The 20,602-nt window shown below is 41.0% G+C and overlaps 1 protein-coding gene across 3 annotated transcripts in view; it reads right to left on the bottom strand.

The window, feature by feature from the left end:
- ADAMTS2 (ADAM metallopeptidase with thrombospondin type 1 motif 2) overlaps positions 1–20,602 on the bottom strand; it is a 535,678-nt gene that overhangs the window by 83,002 nt on the left and 432,074 nt on the right. For all 3 annotated transcript variants that reach the window (XM_007473888.3, XM_056811480.1, XM_056811479.1), the window contains one exon: positions 9,612–9,768. In XM_007473888.3, coding sequence (XP_007473950.1) covers positions 9,612–9,768 — 157 coding nt within the window. The remainder of the gene's footprint in view (positions 1–9,611; positions 9,769–20,602) is intronic.

Below are 20,602 nucleotides of genomic sequence, written 5' to 3'. Positions count from 1 at the left end.
TTCCACTGTACTAATATTCAAGTATTTGTTTAGCAAGTGTAGTGTGGAAGCATCTGGAGAATTTTTAGCTTTTTCAGAATCAAACAGCACTGGTAGGAACATCATTGTTATGTGGCTATTCTTTTCTTTTCAAATTATTTCCTCACAGCACCAACTCCTAGTGTGGGCTTCCATCCTTTTGTGATGCCTTCTGTAGAGGAACAGAAGTGGCCCTGGGTTCTCAAAGCCTCTATCTGTAAACTTTAGATTATTCCACCCTACTTAGTCTAACAAAATCAGGAATGTCTACACCCATACTTAATGATTAAGTATCTAGGAGGATGGCCTATGATAGACATGTGCTAGCAAATGACAAATCAGAAACAGCTGACAGACCCCTGGGCTGTCCCAAGTCAAACTTAAGCTACCATTGGTACAGGTGAGATGTAGGAAAGTGATGTAAAACTGTCTATATATTTTGCGTTACTTCCTCTCTCCAACCTCTTTTTGCAGCGGAGAGGTGGCTTGTGGCAGCTGGCTGAGTGTCTTGGCATCTTGGCGTGGCAGAAGCTATTGTCCGATTTAGCGGTGAGTTCCCCTCGATACCATGCTGGAGGAAGCCTAGTAACCTAGTTCAGGTGAGGCATTTCTCTGAACTTTCTCGGAGTTTAGGCTGATTTTTCCTCCTTTACCTTCCAAACACTATCCACTTAGAAGCCTCTAATCTTCTTCAGAAACCTTGTGGTGGAGGACTTTGAACTCCCCCCCCCCCCCCCAGCACAGGCCAGGCAGGTGAAATCCTATACCCTTTCCCTCTCTCTTCTCCTTGATCTCTTCCCTCTATATTGATTAGACCACTATAGATTTCCAAACTGACTTGGGTATTTTATTTGGGATATCCCCTGGTGACCAAAAATCAAACTTAGATTAGGTCATGACCCTAAATTATCCTTATATATCTGCCAGGACAGAGCAGTCTTTTTTTTTTGTCAATTTCAAACATTATTCCTTGGTTACAAAAATCATATTCTATTCCTCCCACCCCTCCCCCATCCTTCCCATTGCTGACACACAATTCCACTGGGTATTACATGTGTCCTTGATCAGAACCTATTTCCATGCTGTTGATGTTTGCACTAGAATGTTCCTTTAGTGTCTATATCCCCAATCACATCCCCCTCAACCCATGTAATCAAGCAGTTGTTTTTCTTCTTTGTTTCTACTCCTACAGTTTTTTCCTCTGAATGTGGATAGTGTTCTTTCTCATAGATCCCTCCAAGTTGTTCAGGATCATTGCATTGCCACTAATGGAGAAGTCCCTTACATTCGATTGTACCACAGTGTATCAGTCTCTATGTATAATGTTTTTCTGGTTCTGCTCCTTTCACTCTGTATCAATTCCTGGAGGTCGTTACAGTTCACATGGGATTCCTCCAGTTCATTGTTTCTTTGAGCACAATAGTATTCCATCACCAACAGAAACCACAATTTGTTCAGCCATTCTCCAATTGAAGGGCATCCCCTCATTTTCCAATTTTTTTGCCACCACAAAGAACACAGCTATGAGTATTCTTGTACAAGTCTTTTTCCTTACAATCTCTTTGGGGTATAAACCCAGTAGGGCTATGGCTGGTTCAAAGGGCAGACAGTCTTTTAGTGCCCTTTGGGCATAGTTCCAAAAGGACAGAGCAGTCTTGAATGTTCCACCATACTACAAAGGTTTTGAGTATTAACCTGGCAATGGTCTGTGTTTCCTATCTGTGGCCTAGTCTGAGCCCAAGAAGTTCATGATTAGGAGGTTGGACACTAGGCCAGGACAGAGCTGAAGGTGTGAAGGGCCCTTGGATCTAGACTCCACCATGCTGGAGTCATGAGTTCTTAAGGTATTGAGGTAAACAGATAATCTTCAAAAGAGCGCACAGAGGAAGGCATTAAGTTGAGTAAAATCATAGACCTACAATGGGCAAATACACACAGGCAAGCTTTTTATGTTTAATATAAACATAAAATAACATCATAACTCTGCTTTTCCCACAGGGACCAAAGTCAATGCACTCATGAATAGCTTCTTGATCACTCTACACATTCTTTCTCCTATTTCAGATATGAGAAAAACAGAACACATGTAGGATACAATGATGTGCCAGAGGCCTATATGGTAGAGTAGAGAGAGTTCCTGACTTGGAGTCAGAAGATGGGTTTGAATCCCAGCACTGACACTTACTAATTGGGTGATTTTGGACAAGTAGCTTAACCTCTCCATGCCTCAAAGTCTTCATTTATAAAATGGGGAATAGTACTCTGTACTCTACAATATTGTAGAATGGAAAAGTGCTTTGTAAAATTTAAATGGTTCCATAGAACATCATTATTGTCACTAATAGTAGTGACATAGCAACAGATCTGGGATTAGGGCTCCAAAGTCCTTCCCTCATTTGGTCCATGGCAGTACTTTTCAGGAGTTGTAGCCCCACAGAGGCCAGTCGGTTCAGGATAAATGGCCCTCACAATATCCTGGGAAGTCAGCTTGCCAACAACAGACATGATACCATCCTGAGCTCTGTATGGTGGTAAGGATGTGTAGACCTCTCCAGTCACATCCATTCCATGTGATCTGCTGCCTCAAAAGAGAAGTGGGGTGGCTTAGTGGATTGAGAGCCACACTTAGAGATGGGAGGTCCTGGTATGGAAATTTAACACTAGCTTCTATCCCTTCTAATAAAAATGGTAATCTGTGTGGAACTATTACTGGTTGTGCTGACTGGATACTCTGGCTTGACTGGAGAGCTGCTAAGGGGAACCTTCAGGATGCCTATTTGTTATGGAGATAGATGAGAGATAATGCTAGAGAGATAGATACTGCTAGAGGGGTGCTCTGGAGCTGCCTATTGATCACTAATGGCTAATAAGTCCAGATATTTTCTGCCACCCTTCCTCCTTCACTCCCTCCCAGTTTCTTCTGAAGCCTGTGGCTTTCTCCCTCCCCCCTGAGTGGGCTACAAGATTAATGAGGGGAAAATCCTTCCTTTCCTTTCTCAGGTAAGGAGGTTTATTGGGAAACAGGAGGAAGATTGAGGTAAAAGGGATAGGGGTGACCCTCATCTCTAAGGAGAATTTGGGAGGGTGTGGGAATTGTCAGTCTAGTCACAATTATGACTCAGAGACAGCCAGAGAGATGGAGGGCAAATATCTTTCTTCTTTTCTTCTTTCTTTAGTCAGATAATCTCTGCTTGAGTAATTCAAGTCCAGACTCTTTCAAAAAACCTAGGTCAGGAAAACGTCAGTCTCTCTTGATCAGGAAAACCCAAAGAGCAGAGGTTTCTCTCCTGGTCAGTAAACCCAGAGCCAAAGTCCCTGTGTTTCCTCTCTCTGGCCAGGCTCCCCAACTGCCAACTGCTGGGAACATTCCGTTTGGAATCTTCTCCTTGATTGACATGCAGACAGGTCCTTCACCTTGGTCTGTGTGCCTGGCTTGTCCTGCAAATCCTCTCTCTTCAGGTCTCTTCCACACCCTCTTGTGGTACCCCAAGGCAACCTTTGCATTTTAAAGCAAAATATCTTACTTCTGAACCTCTGAAGCATGTCTCTTTGAAGTGATGGATGGAGCCCTCCCTACCATGCTGAGAGAAGGGGTACTGGGCTATGTGGTCATTCTAAGGACTGCTGGCATCCAGAAGACCTGCCTCTTATCCAGACTGAGGTTGGATTCTTCTAAATCAGAGGGACTCGGGAAAGAGATGTCAAGAAGAGCATAAATTAGAGTAAAGCAAGAAAGTAGTGCTTCTGGCCTCAGAATTGTAGAGGGAGGAGATGGCTAAGAAAGCTTTGATGGGGGAGAGGGAGCTGTGCAGCTGGCTCAGAGAGAGGCAACTAGGAGAATGCCAGCATGGGTGGTCTGACTTCTGGCTAAGGGACCACCGGCACATCTGAGGTCTGGCTGTGGAGCTGAAACAGCCAGCTTGGGAAGGAGGCTATGAAGGGAAGAGCCAGCCACATGTGCTTGGTACCTTTTCTTTCTCTGGTCCACTTTTTATTACTCAGCAAGTAATTATAAATTAATAATAAATTAAAATACAGTTTCCAAAGAATTTTAATAAAAAGACTAGGTTCAAATTTGGCCTCAGATACATCCTAGCTCTGTGGCTCTGGTCAAGTCACTTGACCCCCATTGCCTAGCTCTTACTGCATAGTATTGATTTAAAGACAGAAGGAAAAGGTTAAAAAAGAGGGGGGGGGCAGCTGGGTGACTAAGTGGGTTGAGAACGAGGCCCAGAGAAGGGAGGTCCTAGGTTAAAATCTGGCCTCAGCCACTTCCTAGCTGTGTGACCCTGGGCAAGTCACTTGACCCCCATTGCCTAGCCCTTACCACTCTTCTGCCTTGGAGCCGTATTGACTCCAAGACAGAAGGTAAGGGTTGAGAGAGAGAGAGAGAGAGAGAGAGAGAGAGAGAGAGAGAGAGAGAGAGAGAGAGAAGGTGAGATGGCCCTCGGATGATCATGGGGGACCATGCTTCCTTCTGTTTCTTCAGGAGAAGTAGACCCAGTTCCGCAAATTTCCTTTATCTTCTAGTTTGAAAAAGAGAAGTCTCTACATGGAAGATAGACAAAACATCACCATTCCTCTCCCAGCTTCACGGATTCAGCTAATGTAAATACATTAAAGATTGTATTGCCTAGATGTTTACTATTGAATGAAGGCTACCTTGTATCTACTTTGCATGTATCTGTTTATGTACATTTTCTCCCCCATTAAAATGTAAGCTCTTTGATGATAAGATGTTTAATTTCTAATTTCTTTGTATCTCTATCACTTTGTGCATGTGCATCAGTAGCTTAGCATAAAATGTTTGCTGACTGATTGATACAGATGACTCTAACCATGAGTGTGTGCATTCACATGTGCATATGTATGCAGGGTAGTTTAGGGTGGCTCAGTGGATAGAGTGCTGGATCTGGAGTCAGAATGATTTGAGTTCAAATCTAGTTTCAGCCACTTCCTGGCTATGTGATCCTGGGCTTGTCACTTAACTTCTGATTGCCTGACAAAAGGATCCACTGGATCTGCTGGAGAGGGAAATGGCAATTCAATCCCAATATTCTTGCTGAGAAAACTCCAGAGTTAGCTATGGTTTATTGAGTCACAAAGAGTTGGACACAACTGAAAAACAACACATAGGGGAATGAATATTGATTTTAGAGTGAGAGGACAATAATAATAAGAAGAAACAACTAACATTTATACAGCATTTATTATGTGCCAACCTCTGTGTGAAGGGCTTTTCAATTAGTCTCATTTGATTTTCATAACAATCCCGGGAGGTAGGTGCTATTATTGCCCCCATTTTACAGATGGAGAAACTTGGGCAAACAGGTGAAATGACTTGCCCAGGCTCACACAATGACTGAGGTTAACTTTGAACTCAGGTCTTCCTGATTCCAGACTGAGCTCTCTATAATCTGAATTTAAATCTTGGCCTGGCTTTTTTATAGCCTATGTAATTTGGACAAATTCATTTTCCTTTCTGACTCTCAGTTTCCTCATCTATAAAATGAAGAAGTTGTGTTGGACTTGGTGTCTTTCCTTAGCTAATAGTGATTTACTGACAAATCTTTGAAAATTGGAGATGTAGCCCCCCTGGAGATTTGTTCAAACTTCTATCTCCGCAGATCTTGGATATTTGGTAGCTCTGCTTGATTCTGGCCTTCCTAATTTGTGAATGATAACTGAGATTACTGGACACAAATACAGAGCAGCCAAGCAATTAGTACCCAAATGAACAATTAGTGCCCAAGTGATGAACATCTCCTTAATGGCCAGAAGTGTTGGGCATGGCTGATCTCAAACTGTCCCTGGTGGGTCCCTGAGACTAGGGCAATTAACTGTGATCATTCCTGGAATGATAGCCATGTACTATGTGCCCAGAATTACCCATAGTCCCATTTTAAGATCTTACCATTTTAAATTAGAAAGCTTGTAGAATAGGGAACAAAGAACAACCCAATTTTTTTGCTGTGCTGTGGGGCTCTCTTATGGAATGGAGGAAAGGCCCAGAAAAGTCTGCCTTTATTAGGCACCTCTGTAGAGGTCATTGCTGATGCCAATGAATCTTATGTTGGGTCTGGGGGGCATCTGAGGGCAGCTCTCATCCCCTAAGTATCCCAGATGCTAGAAAGTATAGTTAATAAAATTAGCACAGCACAGTTGATAGATGGAATGAGAAAGTCTTTCTTGTTGTCAAGCTGCTTGGTTTAATTTTTAGCACTTGGATAAAAATTGATCTGTGGTTTGCTGAATACTCACCCACCCTCTGCAAGCCTCAGTGGAGTTCATAAAGATCTCACTTGCACATACAGTATTAGTTTACAATTTTTTTTTTTGCAATTTCATCTTAGTAACCCATTTTTTCCTATTGCCATTGCCTCAGCCACTGGAAACAAATTACAAGAATTTACATAGAGATATCTTTTTTAAACCCTTACCTTCCGTTTTATAATCAATACTAAGTATAGTTCCAAGGCAGAAGAGTGGTAAGGGCTAGGCAATGGGGGTTAAGTGACTTGCCCAGGGTCACACAGCTAGGAAGTGTCCGATGCCAGATTTGAAACCAAGATCTCCCCTCTCTAGGCCTGGCTCTTAATACACAGAGCCACCTAGTTGCCCTCACATAGAAATATTTTTAGAATTCTTAAGAAGAGTGGTTGTTTTTTGTGATATTTATAGATGGCCTATATATGGCTTTCTATGAAAAGTGCATCATTGATCATTGGGCAATACTGTCTAAAAAAATCCAAGGGTTGCAAATATTTGTTGACCACATCCAGACCAGAGCAGAATAAACCCCGGACAAGAATATTTACCAAAAGGTGGAATATAAAAAGTCAAGTACACAAGTTTGCTCCACATGGAAAATATGAACATATTCTTTCAGAGGGTAGGAAGAGAACTGCAAGGGTTCAAATGCCATATCAGGAACTCACTATTTTTGTAACCGTAGGTAAGTGATCTAACTCTCTAAACCTCAATTTCCTGATCTATAAAATAGAAAGTAATGATAGTATCTCTCACAAGATTGTTATGTGTCCCAAATGAGGTGATCTATGGAAAGGATTTGTCAAACTTTAACTCACTATATAAATGTGAGCTATAATTATGCTGCTGACAGAACTATAACCGAAACATATCTTGGTGAGGGGAATATTTGGGCAAATCTAACATGACAAAAGTAATACAATCAGTGGATGAATGCAAAATTGTATATTGGAACTAAAAAAATCAGGCACAAAAGTATAGTGTCATGCTGAACCTTGAGTCAGGAAAATGCGAGTTTAAATCCAATCTCAGACACTTCCTAGCTGTGTGTGACCTTGGGCAAAGTACTTAACCAATTTCTGACTCAGTTTCTTCATTTGTAAAACAGAAATAATAACAACACCAATCCCTTCTCCCTGGTTATCTGAGGATGGAATTAGATAATAATTATAAAACACTTTGCATTTTACCTGGCACATAGTAGGTGCTTAACAAATGTTGAATGATTGATTTCAGAGAAATAAAATGTCTGTCTTCAATTATGTAAAGGACTGTCATGTGGCAGAGAGATCAGAATGTTCTGCTTGGTCTTACAGGGCACAGCTATGGAAGTCACAAAGGCATGCTTTTTAGAAAATAGAAATGGCTTTCTAGATACTATGGAAAGCAAGGTGATTTAGAATGCTGGACTTAAGAGTCAGAAAGACCTCAGTTCAAATCCTGCCTCTAACATATCAGGGCCTAGGAGACCCTGGGCAAGCCACTTGCCCTCCTCTCTCAGCTTCAGTTTCCTGTTCCATGAAGACTATAAGAGCATCAACCTGACATTATGGTCATGAGGATCGAGTTAGATAATATACATATAGCATGTTATAAACCTTTAAGAACTATGTAAACTTATCTATTATCATTATTACATCCAAAAGTAGAATGGATTACTTTGGGACATAATGGGCTCCCCATCACTGGCAATCATCAAGCCAAAAATATTGGAATTGTAGAGGGAATTTTTAATCAGATTGGACCACATGGCCTCTATGATCCCTTCTAATTCCAAGCCTGCTATTCAGTGCTGGTTCCTGAATAACAGCTTAAGGAAACCTTTTTGCCCAGGGTGAAACAGAAAAAGGACGGAGACTATGGAGTTTGGAGAAATGGTCTTCTCTGAATGTGGCCTTATCAGTCAATGCACATAGCAATGGAAGTAGTCATAAAGGGGTCAAGAAATGTCTCTAAGTGCTCATAACAAAGATGATGCTCATAGATGAATTTCATATAGCTACTAAAGTTTTGCAAAGCTTTTGACATACACTGGATTATACTGTGTATTGGTTCCAAGGCAGAAGAATGGTAAGAGGTAGGCAATGAGGATTAAGTGACTTGCCCAGGGTCACACAGCTAGGAGGCATTTTAAGCCAAATTTGAACCCAGGATCTCCCATCTCTAGGCCTGGCTCTCATCCTGGAGAACTTTTTGATGACAAATTAACCTTCAGAGGATGAGAGGTGTGAATCCCACAGACACTGTCCCCTGGGCAGTTCTAGACAAGTTGGAAACTGTGATTGGCCCTTGTGAAAAGGGAAGGGACAAGGAGCCACTATAAAAGGCCCTGAATTTCTGGGGCTGGAAGTTATGGGAATAGCATGGAACTATTCTTTGCTAGGTGGCATACTTTTGTGAAGCCTCCCTCATGGGGACAGTGCCAACCACATAATTACTGGTGAAATATCATACAAAGGAGGACAAGGGCTAGGACTGGGGAAAAGAAAAGATGTCCCTTACTGATTGGCCAGGGTCATGGGATGTTTCACAATTGGATCAGTGAGTTAAGGGGGTGAAACTCAAAGGTGGGCAATGCCAAGATCTACATAGGGCATCATAGCAAGGAGATGGGAGTATTGAAGAAGAGAAGCCTCGTGCAGTGGGATCTCCCCATCGTGTTCAAAGTTCAAGTCTGAAGAGAGTGAAGCCAACACTGAGTATTATTAGATCACAAAGTTGAGCATCAGCCAATTTGGCTGGTAAATGATAAGGTGAGCACTCCACTTTCTTGGACTCCTGTGTATGTTAGCTTAATTTACTTTTTCCTTTTATAATTATTTAATTTTTACTGGAGCCTCAATTTTACATTGGGGAATGGATACAGGAAAAAGGATAGATACTCAAGGACTAAGGGCATCTACAATGGCAAAGGGGAAAAAACAACAATGAAGTAAAAAAACAATAAAGCTGTGAGTCCTGCGAGGATGCCAGTCTATCAGTCACTGTGGTCAGATGGGCAGCATGTAAGATGGGCAAAGCTACAGATTTCTCTGGATTGATGAATAAATAAATGAATGAAAAAGAATTTATGAAGAGCTTACCATATGCAAAGCACTGTTCTAAGTCCTGGGATGGTCTGGGTCTGCAGTGGTTCAAAAGTCAGGGTCCTACATGGTCTACTATGGGGATTAAGCTGTGTATAACTGGTGAATGTTCCCTTGGCATGTCCCCTGCCCCAGGCCCAGCAGGAGAGATGGCGAAACCAGACAGGAAGTAGCAGAGGCACCCCCCCCCCCCCCATCTACCCAGGCAACCCAAGAGCAGTAGGGAAGAGAGCTCACCTTGCATTCCTGATGGGCCAAAATCTTGTCTGGTGAGAAAGATGGCATGGTCATGGGACTCCGCCTGGCCTGTATCTGATTTCCGTTGGAGAAAGGCCCAATGACACACGTTCTCCAAACTCTGGGAAGGGTTCCCAATCTCTATGAGACTCATGGACTAAAAAAAAGGAGAAGAAAAGAGAGGAAAATAAGAGAGGAGAGGAAAGGAGAGCAGAGCAGAGGAGAGGGGAGGGGAGAGGAGTGGAATAGAGGTGGGGAAAGGAAAGGAGAGAAGAGGAGAAAGAACAAAAGTCATATTATTACATAACATTTTTGTACACCTCTGCACCAACCCTGTGAGTTAGGGACAACTTTGTCCAAGGCAGTGACAAATACTGGTTTTTAAAAATCCTTACCTTCTATTTTAGAATTAATACTGTGCATTGGTTCCAAGGCAGAAGAGTGGTAAGGGCTAGGCAATGGGGGTCAAGTGACTTGCTCAGAGTCACATAGGTAGGAGATATCTGAGGTCATATTTGAACCTAGGACCTTCCATCTCTAGGTCTGGCTCTCCATCCACTGAGCCATCCAGTTGCCCTCACAAATACTGATTTTTATGTGATCTGTACTTAGCACTGCCTCTAAGACATTTATGCCCCAAACTGTCTCTGTGTGATCAGTATCTGGTATGATACCATCATGTCATCTATGTCCAGTAATCCTCTTCTACAGCCACCTCTGACAAATACTGTTTTGCTCATGGCCAATGACCATGAGAACTCTTCTATGTGCTCTACAGCCAGCCCTGAATCTATACAATATGCCAAAACTATACCTAGGAGTGACTTACATTCCTATTTCTATAAACAGGGAGCTTTTGTGCTTTTTTGAACTGGAGTATTATATTGCTCATTCACCTTAGGCTTATAGAAAAATTGCCAAGAAGATCTTCTAGGACAGGGATTCTTAATTCCCTCCCCCCCCCCCCCGTCTCATAGACTCCTTTGTCAATCTGATGAAACCTATGAAACCTTTCTCAGAATACTTTTAAATGCATTATTAAAAAAAACGATTAAAAACCCCCAATTGCATTGAAATACAATTAGCAAAATCTTTTCTTTTAAAAAGGTTGAGACTCAGGGAGCAGTGAGGTGGCTCAGTGGAAAGATGGAAAGTCGTAGGTTCAAATCTGGCCTCAGCCTCTTCTTAGCTGTGTGACCCTGGGCAAGTCACTTAACCCCCATTCCTAGCCCTTACCACTCTCCTGCCTTGGAACCAATACTTCGTATTGATTCTAAGACTGAAGGCAAAAGTTTAAAAAAGAAAAAGATTCAGGGTCCCTAGGATAAGAACCCTGCTTCAGAATATTGGATGATCTAGATGAAACAAGCCTGATAACGAGCTTAGTAAATACCAGTGAAATCACCACTCATACCTCAATCCCCTTAAGAAATTATGCTGGGCCTAATAAGGTGAAGTCATAGAAGCATACAGCCTCAGAATGGAATGCCAAAGATGGGAAGGGTTCTCAGACTACAGAACGTGAGAGATGAAAGCTTCCTTAGAACATAGAAAACAATATAAACATTGTAAAGGAGCTTAGAACACAAAACATAATGTAATAGTTGGGAAAGCTCTTAAGCTAGGGAACACAGAAGACAGAGAAGTTTTGTGTCCTTTGTTCTAAGATTCCTCCAGTCTTCTTTGTTTAGTCTTCTAAAAAAACATATTCCAACTTGCAACCACTGAGGACACATAGCAATATAGAACAGAGACAGTCAGAGATAGAAGGGGCTTTAGAATCTAGAATGTCAGAGTCAGAAAGGGTCCTAAGAGACCTGTTAGTCTACTCTCAGGGTAGGTAGGAAGGTAGTGGATAGAGTGCAGGGCCTTAAATCAGGCAAATCACTTAATCTTGTTTGCCTCAGTTTCCTCATCTGTAAAATGAGCTGGAAAAAGAAATGACAGACCTTTCCAGTATTTGTTACAGAAATGCTAAACAGGGTCATGAAGAGTTGGACACAACTGAAAAATGACTGAACAGTAACAAAACCTGGTCTCCCTGACTCCAAGTTCTATGCTCCCCCCAATCTATCTTTCATTCTACCATAGTTATCTTTTGTTATGACAGTCTGATTGAATGTCTCTGTAGTAGGTCTTCATTGCTGATGAGGAAAAAAACCCAAAACAAAACAACTGAACTCTTTAGCCTGGCACTTAAGGTGTTCCATAATTTGATTCTAACTTACTTAACACTCTTCCACAGGAACACCTCCCTGGCTTCCTCACTCTCTTCCAAATATGGTTTGCACATTTCCGTCTCTCTCATTTTTCACTTTCCATTTTAGCGATGTTTTGTTTTCATGTTACAAACATTTACAGACCACTCTCATTTCATGAGATGTCTCTCATAACAAAGTAAAATAGTTAAGTAAAACTCAAACTGCATTTGACTGTTATTCTCAGAGATAGAGTTGGAAAAGAGGAATGAATAGAGAAGAAAGCAGAATGCACATTATTATCTCTGCATTTTATTATCTTGATTTTCAGTGGCTTACCCTATGGTCTTCACTGCTCAGACTAAGTCCATGGCTAACCTAGTCCACAGTGATTTCTTCCCTGTGTTCCTCTCCTCCCCCCAATAAGTATAGCCCCTACTATTATTATCTCCGCTGACTATTCTGAAATCCCTATGAAGAGAGCTTAGCTGAGGCCCTACTCCGGGACACTTATTTAATCAACTTTGTACTTTAAGGGGGCCATATGGCAATTCTCAACATAGTCTGTTTCTGCATAGAATCTTGGCCTTCCTGGTAATTCTGCCCCAGTGGAATATGCAGTCAGAAGTCTGCGACAAAACTACTTGGGGACTTGGGGAATCTGAGTGAGACAAGTTTTCTGACAGAATTCAAATTGGTTCCAGGTTATAAATACAAAATATCACTATTTATACCTTCTGAACTATATTTAAACCCAAGAATTCATGAATGAATAATACATGAACTGATAAATAAATGAGCTGGTTAAGAAGGAATTCTTCAATCCACTTTATGGGAAATGATTAAATATACAAAACTGACCATAAACTACATAAGGAGGCAGCACTGTCTCTGGAGTGGGAGAGAGCCTGGGTTCACATCCCATTTTTGGCATTTATTGCTTGTGTAATCTTGTGGGAGACATTAAATCTCCCAGGGCCTCAGTTTCCTTATAAATAAAATGAAGGGGCTGCTTTGGATGGCCCCTGGTGTAAATTCTGGTCTTAGATCTTGGAACCTATGACCTCAAAGGACCTTAGTTTCTTCCTCTGTAAAATAGAAAGGTTTGACTTTGATTCTTAAGTTCCCTTAAGTCCTATGTCTATGACATCAAATAATGTGATTATTCTGTCTTTGTTTTGGTAACATTAAAAATGCCTTCAGGGGCAAATAGGTGGTTCAGTGTATAGAGAGCCAGGCTTAGATTTGGAAGGACTTGGGTTCAAAGTTGACCCAGATATTTAATAGCTGTGTGACCCTGGGCAAATCACTTAACAACCATTGCCTAGCCCTTACTGCTCTTTTGCCTTGGATCAAATACTTAGCATGGGTCTAAGATAGGGTCTTAAAAAATGCCTTCAATGAGGGCAGCTGCATAGCTCAGTGGGTTGAGAACCAGAACTAGAGATGGGAAGTTGTAGGTTCAAATGTGACCTTAGACACTTCCTAGCTGTGTGACCCTGGGTAAGTCACTTAACCCCCATTGCCTAGCCCTTACTGCTCTTCTGCCTTAAAATCAATACACAGTATTAATTCTAAGATGGAAGGTAAGGATTTTTAAAGAAAAAAAAAGCCTTCTAAAGTAAATCTATCCCTTCAATGACAGGAATTCATTTACATTCCAGGAGCATTTTTTTTTGCCAAGACCTGCTAATAAGAATTTGACAGCTAGGAAGTGTCTGAGGCCAGATTTGAACCCAGGTCCTCCCAACTCCAGGCTTGGCACTCCATTCACTGTGCCACCTAGCTGCCCCTATACTATTCTAAATAACTACAGTCTACGAATACCCAGTGATAACAGCATCTAGCATTTCTATAGTGCATTATGATTTATAGCACGTACTTACACAGATACAAGGTGTCCCCAAAATCTTAGTGAAGTTCTAAGCTACTGCACTAAGCTCTTGGGGCTTTCCTGTATTCTCTTATTTGACCCGCACAATACCCCGTGAGCTGGAAAGCAGTTATTATCATGTGAGGCAGGATGATGAATTTGGCATCAGAGATCTTGGATTGAAATCCTTGTTGTGTCCCTTATAGCACGTGACCTCGGGGAAGGTCCTCTCTTGGCCTCCATTTTCATATGTATAAAATTAAGGGGTTGGATTAGTTGGCCTCTAAAGGACACCGTGTGGTTGGAAATCCTGTTACCTTCATCTTCCAGATAAGGTAGCTGAGGCTGAGAGAAGGTGGAACCAGAGCCAGCATTTGAAGCAGCCCCCCTGACTCCCAATTCACTGCTCTTTCAATTCACCACATTGCTACAGGCAAGAGCCCTGCACAAAACATCATGGGGGAGTGGGAGAGAAAGATATTCTTATTGAAGCCATTCAATTCAATGTGTTTTTATCCAGAGACAATGGTGTGCCGGAACCATCTGAAGCCTCCAGGAGACAAAGCTTAGGTCCTATTGGTCTCAGAGTATTCAACCTACCCAGAGGGTCAAGCAGAAAGGTGTTTGGACAACCTTATATCCAATTACTTCGAGAGGAAGAGAATACCAACTGGGGGATCAAAAAGGCCTCAGTAGGAGACCACACATGAGCTGAGCTTTGAAACGAGCAAAGGATTCTATGAGGGAGATTTGAGAAATGAGGATGTTCCTACTGCAAGCCACCTGTACAAAAGAATGGAAGTAGAATAAAGTATGCTGAATAGGTCATAGGTCACTGGACTAGAACAGAGTTTGGGAAGGGTGTTATTGTTGCTGAGTCATTTAGTCATGTCTGACTCTGTGACCCCATTTGGGGTTTTCTTGGCAAAGATATTGGACTGGTTTGCTATTTCCTTCTCCAGCCCATGAAGAAATGGAGGCAAACAGCGTTAAGTGACTTGCCCAGGGTCACATGGCTAGTAAGTGATTGAAGTCAAATTTAAACTTGAGAAGAGTTTTTCTGTCTTGATCTGGAACTCTATCCATTATACTACCTAACTGTTGTTGCAGAAGGGTGATAGAATGAAATATAACTGGAAAGATTGGGAGATGTCTGTCATCTTGTTGATGGCTTTAAATTCCAGGCTGGGGTCCCCATATTTGAGAGAGGGCAAGTTCCTGTCCTGAGGGAGAGCCCCATAGAGGGGAGAGAGTCAACATAGCTATAGTAAGAGATGGAAAGAAGAAAAGGCCATAAGAAATATATAAGCAGAACTCTGTAGAAGTTCAGAAAAGGGAGATTCAGAGAAAGCTTCAGAGTAAATAGCAGTCAAATTATGCTTTGAGAGTTAGAGGGAAAGAAATTCCCAACAAAAGAGTGTGGGGACAGCTGGGTGGTTCAGAGGATAGAGAGCTAGGTCTAGAGGCAAGAAGTCCTGGATTCAAATCTGGTCTCTGACACTTTCTAGTTGTGTGACCCTGGCCAAGTCACCTAACCCCCATTGCCTAGTCCTTACTGCTCCTTGGCCTTGGAACCAATACACATTATTGATTCTAAGACAGAAGGTAGGGGTTAAAAAAGTGCCTAAGTCACTGAAAGTCACTGAAATAGGAAAGTACAGGATATTCCCAAAGTCAACAGTGAGTGCCAGAGTGAGAATGGAACTGGTGGTAGGAGCAGAGTCAGAGACCAATTTCTGCCAGGCAATCTGTTTTAGATTAGAGGCTCCTTTGGGTGTGGATAGTAGATGAAGCCTCAGGAAACAGAAAGTAAGTTGGGAATCCCAAGGCTAAGTCTTGGGCAATGGAAGTTCCTTCCCTAGGAATCATCTCTTGCCTGACATGACCCAGGACTCCACAGATGCTTTTGTGTGGAGGGGGTCAGCAGTCACATTCTTCAGGACTGGAGCACAAGGCTTTGCCAGAAGATAGACAAAAGGCTGATGATAGAATGTTCAAATAGGACCCAACGGGGACTAGCTGTGAAGCAAACATCCATTTCCCCCATCAGCCATTTGAATAGCATATGGGTCTTGTGTTTGTCTCTGAAGTGATGTGGATATGCTGCTGTAAGTGAGCAATCTGTCATGTGTTCACAGGGCTGTAGAACAGAAACTCACCCACACAGATCCCTGAGAGGGCTGGTTGCCTCTGTTGGCAACCAGCTGGCAAATTTCTCATGCCACAGGGAGCGCTTGAGGTTCTGTTACCCAACACCACCACTCAAGGCAAGCAGTGTTTTTCTTAACAGGTTGTATAGACATGAAGAGGGAAATGCAAATATGATGTTTACCAGGTTAAGCAGATGCCAGATATTCCATGCATCTTTTCAATGACAAACTTTCAAACTCACACAATTTAAAAAAATGTGATTGGTACTTAACTTTAACCAGATGAATTCTTCTATTATGAATTTAGATAGCATGGCTTGGAGGCAAAACCTGCAAATTCTGTCTTTGAAACTTAGTAACTTTGGGTTTATAGGCAATTCATTTCATCTTTCTGGGCCTATTTTGGGGATACTTCTCCAATTTTTACTCACATTTAGGGGGTGGGTCTCCAGAGCTCTTACACTAGGATTCAAGGGTACCCAGTTTGTACCACTACTGCTGTTGCTGCTGCTACTATTGTTCACGAGCCTTCTATAATGTGATTATTTTTTAATAATCATCTAGTAGACACAATTAGTTCACAGTAAAGGCATTTACTAAAAAAACATTTCTCCTCCCATAAACCCAGGATTAAATCTCCTGCAAATATATACCGTATCCATGGTAAAACTGAGCACAAACTACAATAGCAGTGGAAGACACACATGGGAAAGATATTTGGCTAAAGCAATTCCCAAAACCTTGCTACAGGGACCCAATAGCCTTTTTGTATTGATAGATTCTTTATACATGTCCCCGTAAGGATAGCCTGTCTTCTGGAAGGGCATAGTTTGCTTCTCTCTGTGAAGTGACTCTTGATTGCCAAGATCTCTAGTTCATATCTGACTCTTTTCTTTGCTGCCAGATGTCCTATTCTTTGAAGAAATTTGAATGCTACCTCTCTATAAACATGTTCCTGGTCCCTCAACAGTGCCTTGAACTTCTCTCTCTGTTTCTGTTTCTGTCTCTGTCTCTTTCATCTCTGTCTCTCTCTTTCTCTCTCTGTCTCTCTGTGTCTTTCCCTCTCCCTCTCCCTTTCCCTCTCTTCATCCCTCTTTTAGATTCTAAGATAGAAAAGCAGCAAGGATTAGGCAAGTAGGGTTAAGTGATTTACCTAGGGTCACATAGCTAGGAAGAATCTGAAATCAAATTTGAACCCAGGTCCTCCCTACTCAAGATCTGGTGTTCTACACACTATGCTACCTGTCCCATGTCTTGAACTCTCTTGAAAGGATTTCCTAACTTTGGGAGGGTAATCTCCTATTGGGTAAATAGTTCTGCTGCCGGAAGTCATGGCCTATGGGGAGGGGGAGGAAAGAGGACAAAGAAACTTCTCCCCTTCCCCAGAATGATTCACTCTCAGGAGCTGGGTTCTTCTTCCACTTATGGTCTCGGCCTGGAATGTCTTCAACTTAAACTTGGAAAGTTCTTTGCAGAAAGAATGGCTAATTTTTACCTACCTAATATCATTTCCCCACTTTGATTCAGTCAGAGAAAGATGTTCATACTTTGTAATTTTATTGTTAACATTAATACCTGTTTAATCTATGATTATATTCATTAAACTTGGGAAAAAGCAAATCTTCCTTCTTTCCTCTCATTTAAAATGAGAATATACTACATGAAGTACCTACTCCATGGGGTCATTGTGAGGTTCAAATCTGATCCCGTATGTAAAAGCCTGCACATATTAAAGTCCTCTACAAATGTCAGTTGTTATTACCTGTCCTTTGGGCACTGGCTCTGAAAAGTCAGAGCTGTGTCTGCTCTAAAAAAAGTAATCCTCTGCATTCATGAAGAGGCAAACATAACTCAGATTTTGATAATGCTTTAAAGGTTTACAAAATGCTTTCCTCATAACATAATTATTAATTTCCCCATTTTAGCTGTGACATCACCGAGTCACAGAATGTTAGAGTTGAAAATGACCTTAAAGATTTTGTCCAACCTTCTTGTTTTATTGATATTGTTGTTCAACTGTGTCTAACTCTTTGTGAGACCAGTTGGGGTTTTCTTGGGAAAGATACTAGAGTGGCTTGCCATTTCTTAGATCTCCAGTTTATTTTACAGATGAGGAAACTGAGGCAAGTAGGCTTAGGTGACTTACCCAAGGTCACCCACCTAGTAAGTGTTTAAGGCTCCAGACTCTATACATTATGGTGTCACCTAGTTGCCTCTTCATTTTAGGGATGAGAAAACAGGCTCAGACAATAGGCTTGTTCAGTATCATAGTAAGTGGCAGAGTTGGAATTTGAACCCAGGTTCTCTGACTTCAGTTTGAGTGCTTCTTCTACTTTCCAGAACATCCCCATCTCAGCTCAGACCATCTAAACTCTAAAAAAAAAAACCTCATTTCATTTCAGAATTTGTCCCAATATTTTGAAAAATTTGTCCCAATAGGGAAAAAAATGTAGAAATGCGGTTCTAAAATATGCATTAGAGAAAAAACTTTTAAATCTTAAAGTTTGGACATTTGTTCAGGCACATCCTATTTGTCCTTCAGAGCAAAGGTTCTTAACCTTTTTCATGTCATGAATTGAAGCCTTTGGAACCCCTTCTCAGAACCTTTTAAAATGGAAACAATAACAACAATAATAGTAACTAGCATTGATGGAGCACTTTGAGATTTGCAAAACACTTTATAACTATAAATATGATCTTATTTGATCTTCACAACAACCTCGAGAGATAGATGTCAGTATTCTCATTTTACAGATGAGAAAACTGAAGGAGACAGAAATTAAGTGACTTGCCCAGGGTCATGCAGGTCCCTACTTTGGTGACTTTGTCTTTTCCCTTATCACTAGATACCTATTTAATCTGTGGTTACATTAATTAAATTTAGGAAAAAGCAAATCCTCCTTCCCCTTTTCATTTAAAATAAGAATATAATATATGAAGTATCTAGTCTGCAAGCTACCTTGCAGGCATGAATGAATGACTGCAGCATCTCTGACTCCACCTCAATTGGCAACCAGCAGGTACTTGATCCACACTGGATTATGATGTAAAATCTTGTTCTTCCTTTGCAAGTTTCAGATATTATTCACGGTTCTCTTTCCTAAAGCCCTCCTAGGATGCTTTTGTCATGGTGTGGAGGTGACCCCTGGTTCTAAGAGACTATGCAAGCAAGACACACAGCAAGACTTTAAGTACTGGCCTCAGGAGGGAGAACAATGGCCTGGCTAGGTGGTGCAATGGATAGTGATGGACTTGAAGTCAGGAAAACTTGGGTTCAAATTTAGCCTCAGAAAGTAGCTATGTAACCCTGGATGAGTCATTTAATCTCTCTCAGATTCACTCTCTTTATCTGTAAAATAGAGGTAATAAGAGTTCCCACTTCACAGTGTTGTTGTGAAGATGAAACCAGATAATATTTATAAAGCGTTCTGCAAACCATAAAGCTCTATATAAATGTGAGCAACGGCAATGATGCAATGATTTCTTTTTTTTTTTTAAAGGCGAGAATGAGACAGAAACTCATGAAACCACCTATTACAGTATAGAGGAGTTAACTTTGTGTTGGTGAAGGAAATTATGAATCCTTGAGGCACTGAAGTATTATATAGTGCCCAAAAGTCTTAGTTCAGGTTTTAAAAAAAAAAACACCTTACCTTCCATCTTACAATTAATACTGTGTATTGGTTCCAAAACAGAAGAGTGGTAAGTGCTAGGCATGGGGGTTAAGTGACTTGCTCAGGGTCACACAGGAAGTGTCTGAAGTTACATTTGAACCCAGGACCTCCCATCTCTAGAACTGGCTCTCAATCTACTGAGTCACCTAGCTGCCCCCCTCCTCATACAGTTTTAAGCTTTAATAATATAAACTTATATGACATGTTAATTTATTTTTTATTTAAAAATTTTACTTCAGTTATTCCCAATTTTTAAACAATTATTTATTAAAAAATATTTTTCCATGTTTACATGATTCATTTTCTTTTCCTCCCCTCTTCCCTCCCCCCTTCCAGAGCCAACGAGTAATTCTACTGGGTGGCACAATAATTATTTTTTAAGTAATAACATATTTCCTTATCAAGGGCAATTAATACCTTAGCTTATAAGCCAGTTACAAATGGAATTTCTTTCCAATAATCTCTAATTCTTGTTGGACACCCCCTTTCTGAGCTAGTGAGGTCTGACAGTACATCTGGATGAATGTACTCTTCATAAAGAAACAGAAAATGTGTTAAAATATAATCTATTTAGAAAGATTTCTCAAAGAAAATATCCTGCTTTCGGGATCCAAAAATTCACACCCTTTTGCCTGAAACAACCTATCTTTTTATTCTGGTTCCTAAATGAAGGCCTTCCTTGAGGTAAAGAAAGTACTTGGCAAATGTTAAAGTCAGTTTAAGGTTTAAGAGGGGAGGAAAAAAAAAAGAATCATTATGAGAAATCTATAGCATTTTGAAATAATGAACCATAACCCTCTAAGTAGATTGCAAAAATGTCATATTAAAAGTTGTGGGTTACATTCAATTTTATGAGAAATGAGAAAAATATAGGAATATCCCCCAAATTTAAAAACCTCACTAAGACTTAGGACATGCTGTATGATTACCAAGTTCTAGGGATAATTTTTCTCCCAGAACCTCATAATAATTCTGTGAGATAAGTATAACAGGCACTATGATATCCTCATTTTTAAAATGAGGAAACAGGCTTGGAGAACTTAAATGAATTGAGCTAATGACTGTTCTACAACTAATATTAGAAATAGAATTTGAA

The sequence above is a fragment of the Monodelphis domestica genome, chromosome 1, assembly GCF_027887165.1.
Source record: "Monodelphis domestica isolate mMonDom1 chromosome 1, mMonDom1.pri, whole genome shotgun sequence".
NCBI lineage: Eukaryota > Metazoa > Chordata > Mammalia > Didelphimorphia > Didelphidae > Monodelphis > Monodelphis domestica.
This window is presented reverse-complemented; position numbering and strand designations above follow the sequence as displayed.